Source organism: Sceloporus undulatus, chromosome 1 (assembly GCF_019175285.1).
Source record: "Sceloporus undulatus isolate JIND9_A2432 ecotype Alabama chromosome 1, SceUnd_v1.1, whole genome shotgun sequence".
In the NCBI taxonomy this organism is placed as follows: domain Eukaryota; kingdom Metazoa; phylum Chordata; class Lepidosauria; order Squamata; family Phrynosomatidae; genus Sceloporus; species Sceloporus undulatus.
Window position 1 is genome coordinate 203,172,100 of NC_056522.1, and position 22,052 is coordinate 203,194,151.

The 22,052-nt window shown below is 38.3% G+C and overlaps 1 protein-coding gene across 2 annotated transcripts in view; it reads left to right on the forward strand.

Moving 5' to 3' along the window:
- The first annotated feature begins 3,863 nt into the window (after positions 1 to 3,863).
- Positions 3,864 to 22,052, forward strand: part of SESTD1 (SEC14 and spectrin domain containing 1) — a 67,195-nt gene continuing 49,006 nt past the window's right edge. For both annotated transcript variants that reach the window (XM_042437467.1, XM_042437476.1), the window contains exons 1-2: positions 3,864 to 3,968; positions 19,177 to 19,257. In XM_042437467.1, coding sequence (XP_042293401.1) covers positions 19,203 to 19,257 — 55 coding nt within the window. In that variant the 5' untranslated portion in view covers positions 3,864 to 3,968; positions 19,177 to 19,202. The remainder of the gene's footprint in view (positions 3,969 to 19,176; positions 19,258 to 22,052) is intronic.

Sequence of the window (22,052 nt, forward strand, 5' to 3'; positions counted from 1 at the left end):
CTTTGAACGCACACCAAAAGCAACAACACCACATCATCTGCGACACCACCATTCTAAAAAGTTTTTGTTGGGTCTGAACATCGCCAACCGAAACTGCAATGCATGTGTTGTGCCTACTTGAATTTACCCAATAGGATAGCAGTCAGAAGTCATAAATTACATATAGTATTGAAAGGGGCATTTCTTTTAAGTGATTGAATGAAACTGTCCATTGCTTGTGTTCTAGCACAAACCTGGGAGAACACACTTTTGCGTTATTATTTTGCAAATTCTTTCAGAGGTTTCTGTTAATATTTTTAGGAGCCTTCATCTCTGTCTGTAAATCAGCTTTTCTCTTTCTTTTTAATCCTTCTCTGATATCTGTTCGCAATTCATCTGGTTTGATGGTCTAAATGTCAGGAAAAGCAACATGGGAATATAGTCACAGAAATATTAATATGTATATGACTGTATTGAAGTAACAGACAAAGCATAGCCTTTGCCATGTCACATAGGTGTTGCCTATAATGTTTAGAAGGTCTAAAAGCCAAGGACATGATGGGCAGGACAAAGTGGAAAAGGTGCAAATGGATATCACCTGAAAGTCATTGCGAGGGCAGTAGTTGTGATTCTTGCACTGTGAGGTTCTAGATTGAGCCAAGTTTGGTATGTCAATCATTAATGTCTGTACCCACCCAGGAGTTTGGTTGGCAACTTGTTATAATGAATTGAGAGAACAAATGTCATATAAGCAATTGTATGGCAATACTTTTGTGTGGTGGGTATTGGAGTGAGTTATAGTAGTGTGGATTTTGTGAGTAGTGAATTGTTTTGTGCCAGTTGTATTATTAGAATAAAAGAGATCTTTTTTAAGAAGACTACTGTGTTGACTGGTTGTCTTGTGAGCCTGAACAAGGAACCAGCAGGGATCAGAGAAGATTGGAAGGACCATCTTCAGCCAATTCTCAGAGTAATGGTCAAACTGGTTGTTTCTTCGTACCAGGGGGGTGAGAGGTGAAGCGCAGGAGAAGAGCTGCAACTCCCATCATTCCCTAACAATTAAAGCACTTCCCAAGCTTTGGTTTCCCAGGCAGTTTCCCCTTTCTCTCAGTCTTAAAATGGATTAAAAATCAGGAAAAAAAACCACCATTCTCTGTGCCTTTACCCACAAGGTTGAATAATCAGTGTTGCACGGAATGAAAACAATTGCCTCCTTAGGACTCTCTGTGAAACTTATAGTCTAAGGCATACGGAAATGGTGCCCTCCAGATTCTTTAGGACTGGAACTCCCCTTCATCTCCACCCAACATATTTTACTAGCCTTGGCTGGGCGGGGGAGGCTGGGATGATGCTTATTTTTATTTATAACCCACCTTCCCCCAAAACATAGGATCAGGTGGGATGGTTTACAATACAGTTGTCCCTCCTGATTCCGGGGCGGGGGATCGTTCCAGGACCATCAATCTGGAAAATCACACATATCCAAGCCCATTGATTGTAATGGTAGCGCATGGCCATTTTTATACCTCCCGCTTGCCCTCTATGTGAACAGGCAAGACCTCAGACTTCCAAGTTCCGCAAATCAGGAAGGACAGCTCTATGAGTAATGGGGGTTGTAGTACAAACATTATGGCAGGAAACAATTGGGGACTGCCTCTCAGAGGTGTAAGATAACTTTCTAAACAAGTAGTGTACTATGCCAGGCTTGCATTAGTTGTAAAATTCTAATTTCTAAATCCACCGGATTTGAAAACTGAGTCAACACGCAAACTATTTTGTCAAGAAATTCTAATGTTTGTCTCAAAACTACAACCGACACAGTGGAGTAGGGACTGTTTGCATCTTGCAGTATTCTTTGATGTTGGTTGGGATAGAACACAAACTTATATAAAACTCTGTATACAATATTTTACAGCAAGGAGGTGTATTTGATGTGATGTGCTACCAAAATGAGGACATTACACTTTGCTATATGGTGCAAGCATTTGCTTATTGGAAACTAGTAAACTTTAATGTCTTGAATTGCGTGTTAGGTAAGTTCAGTTAGCCAAATCCATTGTATTTTTTACACCAGAATCATTACGTGTGTTTATTTGAAAGCAAGGCCCACCTGTGTGTTTACGAGGCTTACACCCATGTTGTAAGACATGCAATAAAAATATACAGATATTATAATTTTCAATGTGAGCCTAAGGGATCACGCGACTAATTCTGTGCATTAAGTTGTGGCAAAAGGTTTACTAGCTGGTGATAATAGACAACAGGTGGTGGGTTAGCTGAGGAAAATGCATCGGCATGGGCGTATGGTAGGTTCTCTTCAATGTGGTATATGTTGCCTCTCCTTCTTAGATTCAAGTTTAGAATGGTACTTTCTAAACTGGCTTCAGTGAGCCTTAAGAGTTCCTTCCGAGTTACTCGGCATCCTTGAGTGAGAAAATAAGTAAAAGCAGGACTGGTGAAAACATTGTGACCACTACTGCTCAGCCCTCATCTGCATCATGCAACTGTAAGGCGACAGTGCAGGGACGGACAGCAGTATTACATTTACAATTCACGGTGTTGTCCAGGGCAAGAGAGTAGTGATTGTTTGGAGCTTGAGACATACCCAGTGATGCTTACTTACAACCCCTGGTTTTGTATCAAAATGGAAGATAATGTAAGTATCTCATTAATTTCTAATGTACAGCCCTTGTTCGGCGCGCAGATGCTAGTAATCTGAAACTGAGAAAAATGGGATGGTTACATATGGAAAGCTGAACGCTTTTAAAACTGCCCAATCTAGCCAAAGCAGTTCCATTTGTTTTTGCGGGGGTAAGACTGTCTACGTTCTCCTTGCTGCAAACCTTTGCATTAAATCCCAGTGCTTTCTCTTTGGGACCCACTTGCCGGAAGCATGTGAAGTTTGAGATGTAGAAGCCATACATTTTGTGCAATGTGAGTTGTGAGAGTACCACAAACACATAATAAGGTGTGTGCTCTTCAGCTTTCGAGATAACACACCATAGCCATCGCCTAACAAACACAGACATGTGTTACAGAACCCAACAGAAGCTTCCCAACCTCCTAGATTCTTTTATCCACCGCAACATTTCTCTCCAGTCCACCCAGGTCTCTACTACACCTAAGTTCTTTTAGTCCCACAGTACATCAGCCATGAGCCTCTTCTTCTTTACAAGCTCTGTTCTCCAGCCTTTGTGAAGCCTGCATGCTGTTCCACCAGGGTTTCGTCAGCTTCTTTACCTGAACACTGGGTCCAACACCAGTATCACTATTTTTCACAGCCCTATGCTAGCAAAAAGAGCAAAGATGATGCGCGGGATAGCCTGTTACTTCAGTGCTGAAATGGATGTGGCATCTGGCAATTAAAACTTAAGTTGTGAATTTTTTTGTATTTTAAATTTTTTGCAGTCTTCCATTTGCTTTTACCTTCCTTTTAAAAAAAGAGACCAAAATCAGTCTAGCAGATTCGTAATAAGTGTTACACCCCTATTTCTCTCATAGATTTCACATTTAAATCATAGACATCTTATTTTTTGATTGTATTAAATAGATTATTTTATCTGATCTTTATCTTTCAATGGGCACTCCATTAGTATACAGGAGTTCTAGATAGTACACTACAGCGCTTCTAAATATAATAATAATAATAATAATAATAATAATAATAATAATAATACAGGGTTCTTAGAAGATAAATCAATCTGCCAATCATTTCCCAACAGTATATAGACAATGTGAATATCAATGATTTAACTTAAACTGTAGGAGCTGATGGGAGGCTAGACTGAGTGTTTGGGGAAACTTAGTGAGAATAACATTGAGATTGCTTTGTAATGGCCCTAAAGTTTCAGAGATGAATATGGGATATTATCTTCTGTTTTTAGGTAAGAAGATGAGCAACTTCGATTCAGAAAAATTGAAGTTTGGAATACTTGCTCATAAATCCAGAGAGAGAGAAAATATAGTAATTAAGATAAAAAGAGATGAAGGTATGATAGAGTTGAGCAGCTTGGAATCAACACTATTTGTGTATTGCTTGGATACCTGAACTTTAAGGGTTTGGGGATATTAAGAGGGTTCATCCATCCAGTCCATCACTGTCTGCTCTGACTGGCTCTTGAAGGACTGAGGAATACATTTTCCCAACCCCAGCTGATTTGCTCAAACTTATTTAAATGGAACCTTTGTGAAAAAGATGTGTTCAACTGCTGAGTTATACCTTCTCTGCCAATGTGGAATTTTACTTGATACATAGTCTGATATTAAATGATACCATCAGGATTTTGGTGAAAAAATATTGTTATATTTTTGAGGGATATATTGGGATATAAACGAGTTATATTGGGATGTAAAATCAGAATATGTTTTTCTGGGAAATAACTAAGATATTTTTGTAGGGTGTGACTTGCCATTATTTCTAAAATGTGGTGGAACAGAAGATTTTTATTTTTATTTTTTAGTGGGGACAGATTTCATTTGACAAGACAACTGGTTAATAATACATAGGCTATGAACGTGATAATATATGAGATGTTATAGAGCATTATACTGATTAGATTCAAGTATCAAGTGTTGTAGCATCTCTATTAATCATCTATTTATTAGAGGCAAGAGTAATCTGTGGAGAACTGGGCACATTACAACTTGGAACATTTCTCTGTTTTCTAATTCTATGGAATCAGAATATACTATTGGCTCCATTTTAGTTTATCCATTTATGAATATTTATAAAGATATTTTTAAACTTTTCTGCCCTAAACAGTCCTCTAAGGTTGCAAGCAAAACTTTAAAACAAACTCACAATAATCCGTATTAAGAGCAGGAGCATCCTTAACACGCCCTGGAAAGTATGAATAAACATCAACAGTAAACTAGGCTAATGTGATCTGATTACATAGGATGTGCCTTGGTTTATCTAGGAGTATATAAATAAGTCTCCAAATGGTTAGAAATACCTAGCTGCCTGTAACAGCCATTGGCTGTAATGGAAAAGTATGTTCTAGTCTTCTCCTTCTGTCAGTGCATGATTGTTGTAGCAGAGAGGAACAAGTAAAATTGTTTTATCTAGATCCACCAGGCTGTTTTTAAGATTCCCAAGGGCTTCTCAGCCCTCCTCAGTTTTTGATTCTTTTTATAGTAGGGTGGATTTGATATAAATCAATCTCAGAAAAAAACTTGATTTACTCATGTGATTTCCCCCTGCCTCCCGGGCACTCCTCCTCATTATAAGCTTAATACATATTTTACACAACTCAGTTACTAAAGACTCATTCTTGCTGGTATAATATTAATATTTACAACCAGATGAAGGTTTCCTTTTTAAAATAACAACTTTTCAGATAAGTGTGTGTGTGTGTGTGTGTGTGTGTATTATTGATTTGGTTATACTAATAGAAACACATCATAGATAGATAACTATGAAATTATCGTGAAGTGAATTTTCTCCAGTTTAATAGATTAATCATTCATATTTCGATAATGTTTCTGCTGTATTTTATTGGAAAAGGAGAAATAATCATTACCTTAATATTAACAATTTAAATAATTCAATTTAACTAAAATAATAGCATTATCAATTATGTATTCCTGTATGTCATAGCTAAAGCCTCTTCCTCAAAGTTTGAACCCTGGGACCAGATATTGACAATATGTGCAAGAAAATAAGCTGGAGACAGTGCTTGTCCCATTTGTTTTTTCATGCTTGTAATTTAATTCTGTCAGTGCGTAATGGTGTTTTTAAGTGCTCACTCAGCTCCTTCCAAATTTCAACAGCATCAGCAATAAAACAGTTATTTTTCTGTATTTTGTTTAAAGCTTCAGAAATGGGTTTCAGGATGCTCAGCATATCTTCAGCACTTCTCTTAAACCCAATGTTGAGGATTTTGGCTGTGACTGTGCCATCCATTTTCTCTCGCTTTTATTCATATCAGAATAGGCCAGTTCTTGATATATTGTTCAAAACAGTCCACTATGGAGTTCCATCTAACTTCACCCATTCTCTCCAGAGCTGCTGCTGCAAAATGATTGTTATGGAAATATTTAGCAATTTCAATGACATTAGTCTTTATTTCTAGAACAAATGAGCACTGCAACCATATGTTATTAGCTTTTTATACCCTTCTTGCTCGTCTAAATTTCTTCTCATCTTGGATACATTTGCAGCATTGTCCATGACAAACTGCATAATTGAAATTGGTATTTTTGTTCACACATTATTACAGCTTTTGCTACCACTTATAAGTATTCTGCTGTGTGCACATTTCCTGACAAATCAATTGTTTCTGCAAGGAAGAAATTCCCTTCTTCTGTTGTTATATTAGTACATGTAACAGGATCATTGTGGACATTACTCCACCCATCAAGACTTAGGTTAACAGTTTTATCATCTAGAGCTATTGTACATAGCTCCTTTTTGTCATAAACTGTATCCAGCAGTTTCCCTGCAACATCTCCTCTGCTGGGTGGACTGTATCTTGGTCTCAGTGACTGAACCATAATGAATCAGACAGAAAGAAGAGTTTGTTGCATAAACAAATGGCATTTTTTTATCAATTAACTTTTCTGATCTGTTGGTTTTTATCACAAACATATCTATAGGGAAATTCAAAGATATAACCATGTTCATCTGTAGAATCAGTATGTAGAGAGATCTTGTAGCATCTTTGAGACTAACTGAAAGAAAGAAGTTGGTAGCATGAGCTTTTGTAGACTTCAGTCTACTTCCTCAGCTGCTTTTATGCTGTATCTATGGTTGGTCCTAGATGTTCAGCTTTCTTTCTTTTAAATGACATTCTGTGGATGTGTAATGTATATGTGTATACTTCAACTCTTATAAAAACCGGAACCATCCCCATCCCTGTGTAGAGTGGTGAAAGGTGAAAGATTAGTCTGTCCCAGAATCACCTTTAAAAAGCACCAAACCCCTTACTGTCTGCTGCTGTATCACATCTGACCTTTTTGAAGCCTGAGCAAGAAAATGGCATTAGTGGCAGCTCTTTGGCACTTCCTCTGAAAACACTACTGAGAGGAATTGGGCTCTAAAGAATTTGAATAAGACGTTTGTCTAGGTATGTCAACGTTTCTGGGTTCAAATCAGACAAAGTTATCACATTAAAGTTAACCATTTGCCATTTTCTTTTCTTGGCCTTTTCATCCTTTTTGATATGTGAATGTGTTTTTTAGTTCCACCTGTGTCTGGTTGCCTCCCCATATGTTGCACAGCCACAATTTACTGTGGTTCCATCCTCTTCCATCTAGCCTTTAGGGTGAGCCCAAACATTATGCCTGCCAGAATTTTGTACATCCCTTGGCATCATTTTCCTTTGCTTCATCCTTTACATCTTTTGTTACATGCCCCCACAGTTTTACCTTTAACTTCCCCATAGGTCATACCAAAATCCATAATTTTGGCCCCAAAACTTGCCCTTGACTTATACATGAGGTCAACTTATAGTTGAATATACATGGCAACTGATATTAATAGATTCTATGAAGGAGTCCAGGAAGAAATTGACAACACACCAACACAGGATTTCAAGCTAATTATAACGGAGTGGAATGCTAACGTTGATATCATAGAAGAATCACAAAAAGTAGGAAGATTCAGCCTAGGTACAAGAAATGAAGCAGGAGAATGACTGATAGAATTTTCTGAAGCCAACAATCTATTCATAGCAAATACCTTCTTTATACCACCTGAGAGAAGACTATACACATGGACATCACCAGATGTCCAATACAAAAATCAGATAAACTATATAATTGGAAGCAGAACATGGAGAAGCTCTTTTCTTGTAGCCAAGAAAACCAGGCACTGACTGTGGAACATATTGTGAACTACCTATATCAAAAATTAAAATAAAGATGAAGAAGAAAACAAAAACAGTCATCATACCAAAATATGATCTGAACAATATACAAACAGAATTAGCAAACAATGTAAAAATATACACTCTTACACATACTCAACCAGGAACCAGAGGCACTATGGTCAGAAGCCAAAGCCATAGTCAAAGAAGAATGCAGAAATACACTAATAAGGCCAAAAAGAAAGAGGAGAAACAACAGATAACAGAGCAAACACTTGAAAAGAAAAGGAATGAAGAGAAGCAAAAGAAAAAGGCAATAGGACCAAAACCAGAAAAATGAATGCAAGTGTTCAGTGACTAGTGTACAAGGATGAGAAAAAAAACCTGCTATAATAACCAAGGCAGAGAAATAGAAGACAACAAGAAAAAAGGAAGAATGGCAGACTTCTTCCTCAAGATCTGGGAACTCTAAGGGAAGGTCAAACCAATGGTGGAGATGCTCTATGATCAGAAGAGGAATATACTACAAGTTTAAAAAGAAAAAGATGATGGATGCAATACAAAGAAGAGCTATATAAAGGAGAAGAAAAAAATCAATGGCATATGGAATGAAAAATTATGGGAAGATGAACTGCAAATCCTGCAAACTGAGGCAGATGCAGCAATAAGAGATACTGGCAAGAATAAATTACCAGGAACAGATGATATTCCAGTAGAATTGCTATAGTCCACACAAATAGAATCAACTCTAGTGATAACTAAAATGTGCCAACAAATACAGAAAACAAAACAGTGGCCAACAGACTGGAAACAATCAATATATAGATCCCCATGCACAAAAAAGGAGGCACAAAAGACTGCAGCAACTATAGGACCATAGCATTAATTTCCCATGCAAGCAAAATTATGATCAAAATTCTGCAGCACAGACTCCAATCATGTATGGAGAGAGAAATCCCAGAGGCACAAGCGAGCTTCAGAAGAGGAAGAGGCACTAGGGACCACATTGCAAACATACAGTGGTTAATGGAGCACATCAAAGAATTCCAGAAGAAAACCAGCATGTGCTTTATAAACTATAGCAAAGCTTTTGACTTCATATAGATTACAAAAAATAACTATAGAATGCTCTTAAAGACATGGGAGTGCTACTACATCTGATAATCCTGATGAAAAATCTGTACTCGGGACAAGAGGTTAGAACAGAATATGGAGAAACAGAATGATTCCCAATTGGCAAAGGGGTAAGGCAAGTCTGTGCATTATCACCTTACTTGTTCAACTTGGGTAAGGCAAGTCTGTGCATTATTAACTTACTTGTTTAACTTGTGCACAGAAAATATCATATGAAGAATAGACTTAGACTCAGAAGTAGGAGGAGTGAAGATAGCAGGAAGGAGCATGAATCATCTAAGATATGTGGATGACACCATACTACTAGCAGAAAACACCATAGACTTGGGAAATTACTAAGGAAGGTCAAGGAAGAAAGCAAAGGCAGGATTACTGCTGAACATTACGAAAATAAAAATAATGGCCATGAAGGATCTACATAAAATGAAGAAATAGAAATAGTTAAAGACTTTCCATAACTTGGATCAAACATTGATCGGAAAAGAGGCTGCAGGCAAGAAATAAGAAGATTAGGAATAGCAAGGGCAGCCATGAAAGAACTAGACAGGATACTAAAGTGTAAAGACACACAACTGAGCATTAACGGTAAAATCATCCAGTCTGTTGTATTCCCCATTACCATGAGAGCTGGACAATAAAGAAAGCCAACAGAAAGAAAATAAACTCATTTGAGATGTGGTGCAGGAGAAGCATGTTGAGGAAACTGTGGACAACAAAAAGACACACAAATGGGTCCTGGAATCGATGAAGCCTGAACTCTTTCTGGAAGCCAAGATAATGAAACTGAGGTTGTCATACTTTGGTCACATCGTGGAAGGCATGAATCATAGGAAAAGACAATAATGATAGGAAAGGTAGAGGGCAGCAGAAAGAGAGGAAGACTGCACCCATATGGATAAATTCAATCAGAGAGGTCATGGTCCTGAATCTACAGGACCTAAGCAGTGGAGAATAGGGGGGCTTGAAGATGGCTTATCCACAGGGTCACCATGGGTCAGGGCTGACTCAAGGGCAATTAACAACAACACGATTGAGTGGTACAGTGGGTCTTTGGTATCTGCTGCAGCTTGGTTCCAGGTCTTCCCCCGTATACCAAAATCCATGGATGCTCAAGTCCCATTATATATAATGGTGTAGTAAAATGCCATCCTGTATATAAAACAGCAAAATCAAGATTTGCCTTTTGGAATTTTTGTGTGAATATTTCTGAACAGTGGTTAGTTGAATCCTTGTATGCAGAATCTGTGGATATGGAGAGACAATTGCATTCTGTTTCCCATTTACAATAGAGACTTCAGTAAGCCATATAGACTTTTATTTTACATTAGCTTCAGACTTGCATGCAAGAAATTGTTTTACTTCATGATCTCATAACAGCTTGGATATTAACTTTTTGCTCCACTAATGACAGGAGAGTTGTGCTAATGGGAAGGTTCCCTTCCATGAGCACATATCTGCTTCTGTGAACAGAAGCTTCTTTCATTTCCAGAACAAAAGGTTTAAAATACAAGCTATGGTACAAATGCAGTACTTGAAATTGAGATCAAGTGGTTTAAAATGGATAAGTTTATAGCACAAGATAAATATTTTAAGACATTGGTGCATCTGTTGAATATTTCGAAGAGGACAAACTTCAGAATTAACTAGGTTGATCTGTGCATTTATAATTTATGACACTTTGTTCTTCTCCTGTTTACAAAGCACTTATGCAGATATCGTGTATCTCATGCCTACCCTTGAGAAAGAAACCTTAAAAAGTACAGATGGTCCTTCGGGGTAGTAGAAGTTCTTGAATTATGTATATGAAGAAATGCAGAAAATAGATATCATGAGTGTAGTTGGCTAGAATTGTACACTGCTGCTTCAGCAGCTTGGCAAGGCATATTCTGTTTGTTTTTATAATCTTTTGTAACTTTATTATGTATTATAATTGGTTTTAATTGCTGGTAGCTCCTCTGAGATGTGTACATCTCTAGAAGGGCAGGTTCTACTTTTTTATTTAAATAAACAAGCATCTATTTCTGGTTTAATGTTCTTTGTCTCTCATTTGTGGTGTTTTCCCTTTTCCAAGAATACACATTTTCACACATTGCTGTTGATATTTCTGATGGCTTAGTATCGGAAGCAGAATGCAGGACTAGAAGAAAATTTCAGCTTTTTAATGCTCAGGATTCTGATTGCCGCTCCCATTGTGCAATGTCTCTGTTCAGCAGTTGTTAAGGGGACTCCACATCAACCCGGGGGGGGGGGGGTTGTTCATGGATTGTACAGTGCTACCTCGGGTTACGAAATTAATTCGTTCCGCCGCGACGTTCGTAACCTGATACATTTCGCAACCCGAAAAGGCTTTTCTGAAGCGCGGCTAGCGGCTGGAAAGCCGCTAGCCGCGCTTCGCATTTGAATTTCGCGCCGATATTTTTTTCATAACCCGAAAAAAATATCGTAACCCGGAACAGTTTTTTCCAATCTAACTTTTTCGTATCCCGGAAATTTCGTAACGCGATCAATTCGTATCCCGGGGTACCACTGTACACTGATGTCATAGACCTTTTAAGTGGGTATGAGTATTTAGGGGTAGTGTAGCCATTAATTTCAATGCAGGCTTGTGCCAGTGAATATGTAGAGCCTTAGTCTCAAAACAGGTGATATGATCCAGGTCAATCGGTATTTAAGGCAATGATACGATCTTGCTGCTGTTATTTATTATCATTACTGCAGCTGTAAGAAATATTTATGAAAATCACATTTGTAGTCAAAAAAATTAATGTGTTGGCTTTGTTAGCTGTTTGGTTAGCAAAGAGAACAGGCACCTTATGAATGCTCATAAGGTGGAAAATATTTAGCCTATTACATGTACTCTTGCTTGATTTTTCTGCCAAGGCAGAGTGCTAATAAAATGTCAGCCTGGATCCATGGCTTTCAAGCAATTTAAATGTACCATAGGCTGGCATAGTGTAGTGGTTTGAGTATTGGATTATGACTCTGGAGACCAGCATTCAAATCCTCGCTTGGCCATGGAAACTATCTGGGTGACTTTGGGCAAGTCACACTCTTGGGCAAGTCACACTCAGCCTTAGAAGATGTCAAGAGCAAACCCACTCTGAAGAAACTTGCCAAGAAAATAAATTCTATAAGGCAATTTTCAAAAAGCAGAGGTTGATTTTGCTATTTTATATGTTCCATTGTATTTAGTGGCACATGTGCATCCTATGATTTTGTTATCTATGGGGGTCATGGAACCAAATTGTAGAGGATACCAAGGGCTCACTGTACCATGGGCCAATAATATCTGTAAAACATCCACAAAATACATTTAAAATAGTCAATACCAGTAAAATAATCTGTTTAAACTGCTAAATGCTTCTCAGTTAAAAAAAGAGAGAGAGCGAGAGAGAGAGCATTGTGTCACAATCGTCCACTGAACCAAGTCAGAGTTCAGCAGTATAGTAACTGTGGCCTGAAATGCACTGATCAAATAAAGTGGCTTCTGGCTGCTTTGGGGGTGTGATGATGCATTCCCCCAAATCTGCTGGAAGCCATGCCAAGGCCATGCTAGGGGGCTAAAAGCCGGCCCAAAAAGGAGTCAATTTGAATAGCCTCCTGGCTGATGCGGCTTGGGACTGCTGTGGAGGCCCACTTTGGGAGTGGGCCATGCAGTCACCATGGTCCTGGCCAGACTGTGGCTGCAGCAGCCAGAGGCTGCTCTTTACCAGCCGTCTGCTTTCTGTGCCTAGCCCATGTTCTGAGATTAAAATCCTGTGAACTCCTAAAGTAAAACTCTTGAGAAGAGAGAGACAGATCATGCAACATACAACTCTCATCTTTCCCAAACTCTCAGGACTTTTTTTCTGACTGAAAGGGGCTAATTAAATTGCCCCCTCCCCCCAAAAGTCCCCAGGAGTGGCCATTCACCATTCAAGTGGGTTGCAGGGTCTGCGTGTACTGTGTAACATCAGATTTTCAAAACCAGAAATAACTACTTTCTCACTTTTTGTGTTTTTTTCAGTCTATGCAACACACAGAGGGTCCCAAATGCTAAAAAGTGCCTGTATACCCACCATATTTGCCCACTCCCTGTGTTGTGGAGTTCAGGAGCTACTGAGAATTCATCTTTCTATGACTATGCTGGAAAGGAGGAAAGTGTTTAGCTGATTTGTACAGGTTGCAGTGGGATCTCTCAAATGCATTAGAAGCAATTCAGGGAAGATCTCCAATGAATGTGGCCTGAAGAAGGCATTATGGAACTAGCAGCATGTTCTTATATAATAATATTACTTTAGTAATGTTTAAACCAGTGATGGTGAATGTTTTTAGAGACAGAGTGCCCAAATTCAAAGACGTTTGTTTACTTTAAGGGTTTCTTCTTTCCTGTTGATGTTGTCCAGGTGTTTATGGATTTCAATGGCTTCCCTGTGCTTTCTGAACTGATAGTTGTTTGCATGGTCCAGAATTTCAGTGTTTTCAAACAGTACTTTATGCCCTGGATGGTTTATAACATGTTCTCCTACTGCTGATTTTTTTTTGGTTGACCCAGTCTGCAGTGTCTGTCATGTTCCTTGATTCATGTTTAGATGCTGCATTTGGTGGTCCCTGTGTAGAGTTGCCTGCAGCTGCAACGTATGTGATAAACTCTTGCTGCCATGAGAGGGTCTCTTCTGTCCTTCACTGAGCGCAGCATTTGCTGGAAAAATTAGCAGTAGCAGAACACATTATATACCATCGGGGGCATTTTACTGCTATTTTACTGAACATTGAAATTCTGGTCCATGCCAACAACCATCAGGACAGAATACACAGGGGAGCCATTGAAATCCACAAACACCTGGATAATTTTAACAGGAACGAAGTAAACCTTAAAGTAAACAAAGTTTGGCTACCAGTCCTGAAAAACACCAAAATCAAGAACCAGCCCATGCAAATGAAAACCACCCAAGGTCAGGGGCATTTCCCAGCAGACAATGGTTCATTAATTAAATAGATACCTGAGGCCTTGCCATTCAACAACTGATCAACACAGAGGTTAGCATGTAAATCACTTCCTCTCAACCAAGGGTCACACAGTCTGTCTGTCTGTCTGTCTGTCTGTCTGTCTGTCTATCTATCTATCTATCTATCTATCTATCTATCTATACCCCACTTCCTTCCATGCCAGCATTCTCTGAAGATGCCAGCCATGGATGCTGACAAAACATCAGGAATAAACTCTTCCTGGATGGCCACATAGCACGAAAACCCCACAAAAACTATGGATTCCTGCCATGAAAGCCTTTGACTTCACAAAAGATAACATCTTCCAAACTCACTGTGTCCATTCCAGAATGGAACCACTGATTGAAATGGAGTTTGATTTGAGGTTTGAACTTGGATTTCTTGTATACCAAGAGCCTTTGGAGGTGATGTTTAGAATTTGGTCTTTCTTTATTTGTCTTGAAATTCAGTGGCTGAAGCACTGTAGGGCTATATCTGCCCTTTTAAATTAATAGGCCTTAATATAACGAGAGCTAGAATCATGTAAGGAATATTTAAGTGTTTCATTTGTTCATAGCCTTTGTTCAGCCTTGCCAAAGATTAGAAATATTATGGACCATGAGATGTTTTCTTTCTGTATCTTAAATATGGGAAATATGTAGAATTTTGTACTATATTTTTAACCAGTTGCATTATAGAAAAATTAATGGCATATTTAAGTACTGTAATTTCTGCCTTGATTTCCTGTCCTCTCCTTCTATTTCCATTATGTTGATTTTCTGCTTTTAATATTCTTCACCTGCTGCATTTGATTGCATGTTTCCAAAGTAAAATGTATTTGGTTGGAACAAATATTTAACATAGTAAAAGAGATATTTTATTGCTCATTTCTAAAGTGAAATGTATTTGCTTGTGACAAAATATTTCATATTGTAAAACTTCAGAAAATGATGTTCATCTTCGCACTAACCTTTGCCACATAGCTTCCCAAGATCTTGTTTCCCCTGTAACTTTTAGAGAAGTGAGAAAAAAAATCATGAGAAAAATCATACATTTTTATATAGAAAAGTTTCCTTATGGCCATCATGCATAGTCATTTTGGCAGGTCAGAAAAAAAGAGTTGATTGTCTAATAAAACATGGTCCAAGTACATTTGTCAAGTATTGAAAGCAGTAATTTATTACCGCTGCAACAAAGAAATGGACTTAAGCTAATTATGGAAAATGAAGTAATTGTTACAAAACAATTGCAGTCAGTTATTACCTAAGCCAGCTATGCAGATGTAAATGTGAACTTAATTCTGGGAACTGAGTTGTGTGATACAAGGGTAACAGAAACATTTTCTAAGTGAAATTAAACCATGAAAAATATCCACAGCAACCAAACATCTGTTTATTCAGCATAAACATTTTTGCTTCATAAACTGCAATTGAAAATTTGGCAGAAAGTTAGGGTGGAAAAATCAGGATTATGTGTTTAAATGGGGGGGAAGATTGTAACACATGGACTCCATACAGTCCCTCAGGGTGCCAGTGTGGTCTTCCACAACCCCCAGTTTTTTTGTTTGGTTTTTTACTGAAAAAGGAATCGTGTGAGCTTTCTAGGAGCTGTGGGGTGCAGTTTGACCAGATCCTCTTCCGAGGCTTTTTAAAGCAAGATTGTAATGTTGCCAAGTTTTCAAAACTGGAATATGGGGCATGTAGCGTTGCAAGTCAGAAAATAGTTATTAAGAAATTTGTGCTATATCTAAATACCAAATAGAACAATTACTTTAACTTAGCCATATACTTCTCTGTAAAATTAACACATTGTGCTCATTGATAAATTATATGATGCACACATTTCTGTCTTTATGAAAGGCATACATCAAAAAATCCAAGTTTTTAGACTATCCTGTTAAGTCTGTATAAAAAGAAAAGCTCTCCAACTCTCAGATAGGGGACATCCTTTATAAGGGACAGGTTTTCCATATATCAAATAAGGGACATCCCTTATAGCCAACCTGACCACCCTAACTGAGGGTCTTTGCAGGAGAACCATACCAGAAGTAAGTTCCAGTCACTTCCAGTTTTAGAGTAACGGTCCTCCCTTGGCCTCAGTCATGTTGGCAAGGAACACCCTTGCAAAATAACCTCCCAAGTGCTTCCAAGTCATTAGGCATATTTTTAAAAATCTGATTGGAAGAGGCATTGCCTTTCCATGTCCAGTAGGGGACATGTGTGACTGAGTGACCCTTAGACCTCTACATGTTGTCAATCCTGGTTTAAGTGATCATCTGAATCTAGAATGACAGGATGTATAGACTACATCAGAAATGTGAGAGAATATAAAATAATTTTATTTTGACCACTGAAAGCTTTTCTCCATTCTTGAAGAATCATTAGAGCTTTTCTCTGGAGTTAGGCATTTCAACGAAATTATTGTTTGCAAAAAGTTAGAGGTGAAACAGATCGCTCCGAAGGGGCAGCTTTAAGATGCCCCTTCCATGGACAGATTAGGGCCATGGCAACCACACACCACAGCCCCAATCTGCCATGGCGCTGGCCAAAAAAGGACTGGTTTTCAACCACTCCTTTTTCGGCCACAGAAAAGCCACCTTTAGCGGCTTTTCCAGAGCTCTGTGGTAGCTTTGCAGCATGCAACCGCCACGCCCCCAAGACGCCCGGAAGCTGGCTGATGTGCGGCCACTCTGGGTGCCTTCAGGGCATTATGGGGGTGTGCAACATTTGCACGCCATGTCCCCAAGCTGTCCAGAGCTGCCTGGAAGGTGCCTTTTAGTGCCAGTCTGTATCAGCTCTTAGTTTCTGTACCAGATGCTAACGTCTGGTCTTTGTAAAGCTGAATTGCAGCCATATACGTATTTATCTGAGGCTTTTGGAGACTTCTTGCTTGGTTGACGAGTGAAGCTGAGACCCAGTCACATGTTACCTTTGGCATAAAGGAGACCCAAGTCAACAGAAGGATTTTTGTAATGACTGGGTTATGTAGAAACAGATTCCCCCCCCCCAACACACCCTGTGATTATGGGTGTTTTTTAGTGTAACACATGAGTTAGCTCTAGGGTCACTTTTAAGTAATTGAGAAGAGGATCACATCCAGAATTTGGGGGGAGACTTCAGTATTCAGTTATTTGTCTGTTTGTTTCTTACATTTATATTCGGCCTTTCTTCCACTGCCAGCTCAAAGTGGCATACGTGGTTCTCCTCATGTTTATTTACTTTTTGCACTTATGTCCTGCCTTTCTCCCAAAATGAGATCCATCCCCCATTTTGGGATCCTCATATCCTTTTTCTCCCATGTTCTATTTAGTTTCAACAAGTGTTGGGGAAATAAATTTGTTTTTGTTATTTTATGTCACTAAAGATATTTTAGATAATATTTTTATATGACCAAAATCTAAAGTATCTCAGCTCAGAAACATGCTTATAAAGATACCTCTTTTAAAAAACTAGTAAAAATGGAAGCTTTTACCCCTGGTGAACATAAAACTAGATTTCTGTTCCTTTTACCTGACACATTTCATTAGAGTATTGCAATTTACCACTCGTAGTACAGTGCGTCTGCATCATACATAGGCGCATCATACGTGGTTTCCAGCATATGCTGGAAGCTGCACCAGAAATAAAGCTTGCGCACCCTGAAAGAAGTAATGGGGTGCACACAGCACTGCGTGGCAAGCACAAGCCCCATTACTTCCAATGGGGCTCAAGCTTATGTGTTTGTTTTTTACACAGGGGGATCCGGAATGGATACATGGTTGCTTATGAATAGGAATAGGAAGATACTCCTTAAGCATTTGTAAATGGGTATCTCCTCCCCCTTCCCAGCCACGAGAAGAAAGAGTATTCTAACTTTCTGGGGAAGGACTGAGGCAAAAATGCCATTTAACATTACAGAGGTTGGAAGTGCTATTCGTATACAACATATCCTTTTGTCCTGATCAGATGTTGATAATGTCTGTTCCTAAATGGGTATGGTGGCAATGGGAGAGTGGAGCCCATTCCCACCCACCCCTCTACTCCATCCCAAAGCCATAGAGCTTAAAGTAGTTTGACTTGGCTGGCTTGTGACCAGTCTGAAACAAAGCTGTTCAGTCATAGACTTATCTGTGCATGAAAAACATACCCATATGTTCTGAATAGGGAGTTTGCCGTTGGTTAACAAACATGCAAAGTGAAACATTTCCATTTCTTTCTTGAACCTGAGGCTTATTATTCCAAATAGCACAAATAAATACAAGCGAAACCTTCAGTATTTTTATGTGTACTCAGCAGAGCTGAAAGGCCCTCAAGGAGGTTCATTCTTGTTACTCTTCAGAGATGCACAAAACAAAAGAGACAATGAGGGAGAAAGCTTTATGGAAAAGTTGGACAAGGGGAGTGATAAAAAGGGTCCGTGTATTAATTTAATTGTGAAGATGGGGGTGGAAAAAGCTTCATTCTGGAAGGCCAGATGCTCCAAATGTAAAAAGAGGATTATTTAAGTTAAGTTTACTCACATGTAGGATAAAATTAAGTACCGTAGATAAAATACAGTGACTTCTCCGCCACTCCTTCCTGATACTCTCCAGATAGTTTTGGCTATATTGTGTTTCATCCCCTACCTAATATCATAGGTGATTAGGAATGGTGGATACAGTTGAAACATCTGAATAGTACCACATTGGAGGTGGCTAAATTATGTTAGTTATAAGTGAAAACTAAATTGCTCCATCACTAAAGGATTGGATATTGTGGATATGGGCTTTGTATAACAAGCTAAATCTTCCAAATAGTATTAGGGTGAGAGAGTAGAGAAGATAATAGCATCAAAAATATTTGTTTTGGAATAATAAGGGGTAACTATAATTTATTAGGTATCCCATAAAATGTAATGTAATGTTGATACACTTGTAGATGTCATATATCTGAGCTAGCTGTGGATTTTAGAAGAAGAATGGCCAAACCTCCCTCCCCCTCATGCCCAAAGAAAAAAATGAGACTCTTGAAAACCTAGAAAAATACAACAGAGGAGATACATAGAAGAAATCAATTTATTTAGTAATGCAAAAATGGATTGATTACAATGGGTAGACTTTTATAGGATGAAAACTAGTTGAAATTATTATTGTGATATGTCAGTTGTTTTAGGAAGGCGGAAATAGCCATTACCTTACTATTCCTTTATTATTCATTGTAAATTTCTCTCAAGAAACTTTTGTTGTCACAACTCCTGAATAGCATTTTTGGAGCATAGAAATTGATCTTCCTTGGCTAACACACTGTAATACTAACTTCTTGTGTTTCAGAACTCTGAAAGTTAACAGAAGGTAGGATGGATGCTACAGTAATATTGCCTATTCTGAAGAAAAAGTTGGCCTTCCTTTCAGGTAGAGTTTCTGTGATTTATTCTTTAGCCTATTGTGCTTTGAAGAACTGAAATGTTGACTGTTACCTGGATTTTTCCTTCCCCTTCCTTCTGGTTAAGTCATGGAAGTATACTGTAGAAATTCTACTTACGCAAGTTCGAAGCTTACTTTTCATCTACAGCCACATGTTATCCCTTCTGAGATACAAAGACCATTAATTGCTATGGATTCTTAAGTTAATTTTTTCTCCAGATTTGCCTATTAAAATTATCCTTATACATTTTGTTGTTTTAGTTTGTTTAAAAATGATAAATTAATCTGGCCTCAAAAAATTGTTAACTGATTTGTGATTAATTAATTTGAAAAGCATGAGGGACTTCCTAGGAGTCTGTAACCCAGTCACTAACCACACCGAAATCTCCCTCAGACAATACTATTTGTATGCCTTATTGTTGATAGGTATTTCACTACTATCATTATAAAAGCTACGAGTTTCTGGTTAACATTTCATACATTTTGCATTATTGAAATTGAAGTTGGACCCTGCAGTGTTGGCTGTCTGCCCAAATTTCTCACTTTGTTGTGGAGGAGTGTTCTTGTTAAGCAGGTTTTATTTAATAATGGAAGCTTTGTTCCTAATAATTTGTGTTGAGCATCCACAAAGGGCTTTCTTGTCTTCCTTAGAACTAGATATATATTATTAAGCATTTTATGGAATGTGATCCATATTTAGTATTTTTTTATGTGTTGTAGTTCTACTAAAAAAATTTAGGTTTGCATCATGCTTGAGGATTTGTTCATTGGTAAGTGAGTACAACTTGACAATATTTATCTGAGGGACTACTGGTAACTAATTTATGAGGTATAGCCCTAAGTGAGATTCAAATGTTTAGTCTCACGTGGGACTAAATGAGAATGCTCCATAGTGGTACTGTTCCTTGTGTGTCTAAGGACAGTAAAATTTAGTATATATTCAAAATTAAATTTGCACTTCTAGGAGCTCTCACATATTACTAATAGAAGCAAGGTTTCTTAACTTTATCTTTTCCCAGAACAACACCTTGGCAGATAATAGTGTACAGTGTTTCCCTACCTTACTTTGGGGATCCATTTCAGATCCCCCCTCCCCGTAAGGCAAATAGTGCATATACTTGAACCCTATTGAAAATAACGGGGCTTGTGCATGTCGCGAGGCGTGGCATGTGTACCACGGGTGTGCGCACCATTGCCATTTCCGTCACGTGGCTTTCAGTGTAAGCTGACAGCTGCGTCTAACGCGCCCGTGTATTACGCAGGCACGCTGTAGTTGATTATTTAGCACAAATTGTTAAGGATAGTTTGGCGAAGTCACAAGTTGCTGTGCAAACTAGTTAGTGTGTAAGAGAGAAATGTGGACATATAATAGGACCTATGAGTGTGTTGCATTGGTTTCAGTGTTGGACTAGGACTCTGGGAGACCAAGATTCAAATTCCTGCCTGTCCAGGGAAATAGCCTTGGACAAGTCACATACTCTCAACCTCAAGAAGGCAATGGCAAATCCCCTCTGAACAAACCTTGACAAAATAACTCCACTTTAGTGTTATCATAAGTCAGTAATGTCTTGAAGACACACAACAACAACACAACCATAGAGGAATTGTCAAAATGTAAAGTGTAGGAATTAATAATAATAATAATAATAATAATAATAATAATAATAATAATAATATATTTATATACCGCTATTCCAAATTAGATCACAGCGGTGTACAACAAGAAGTGATACAATATAAAAACCCGACATAACACGTATTACTGACAAAATAGTAACAACATCCCATTAGAAGTTACAAACTATAAAACAGATAATTAAAATCACAAAAACAAAGCTAGCTGGATAAAAACATTTGTATATCAGGGGGAGAACAGCATAACATTAGGACACATGGGGGAAAGCTTGTCGGAAAAGAATTGCCTCAGGTCCCTATTGCTTATACCTCTCAGATTTTTTTTAGAAGCCATATTGTCATTAGCAGAAAAGGTAAGGGACATAGCTTTCTTTTTAAAGCTGTTCTCTGCTTGATGAATGGTACACCCATTATTTTGCACTTTGCTGTGTGGATATCTATATTTTTCAAGAAAGAGAATTTCAACCATTTGTCTCAGACAGTTTGCTTTCTGCTCTAGAGAATAAAGGAATTTTTTTTCTTTTTTGAAAAATGGATTTGTATATATTGTGCTGAAAATACTAAAAAGTGTGTGATATCCTAAAGAATCAGCATGTGAGACAAGATAAGTGTTAAGAGATCAGTCTTTCAAAATCATTTTATTATCTTGCATATGCATATATACAAATGAACATATGAGACAAGGAACATGCTGGCTTAGTGGTTAAGATGCCAATTCTGATTATTGCAAGGTCAGAAGGTTGGCAGTTCAAGTCCCTAGTGCTGCATGATGGGGTGAGCTCCCCCATTAGTCCCAGCGTCTGCCTGTCTAGCAGTTAGTAAGAATATGAATGCAAGTAGATAAATAGGTACCACTTTGGTGGGAAGGTAACACTGTTCTCTGCAGTCATGCTGGCCACATGACCACCAGAGTCATTTTTGGACAACACTGACTCTTCAGGTTAGTAACAGAGATGAGCACCATCCCCTACAGTCGGTTTCAACTAGGTATTCATGTCAGGGGAAAACCTTTACCTTTATCTTTGTATACTTCAATTTGTTTTCTTGGATAAATTAAAGGGCCCATTCACACTCATGTTTTTGTACCAAGTAGATCTGGGGAGATTTGATGATTCAATACTGAATCAAAGTTCCCACTACATTTACCG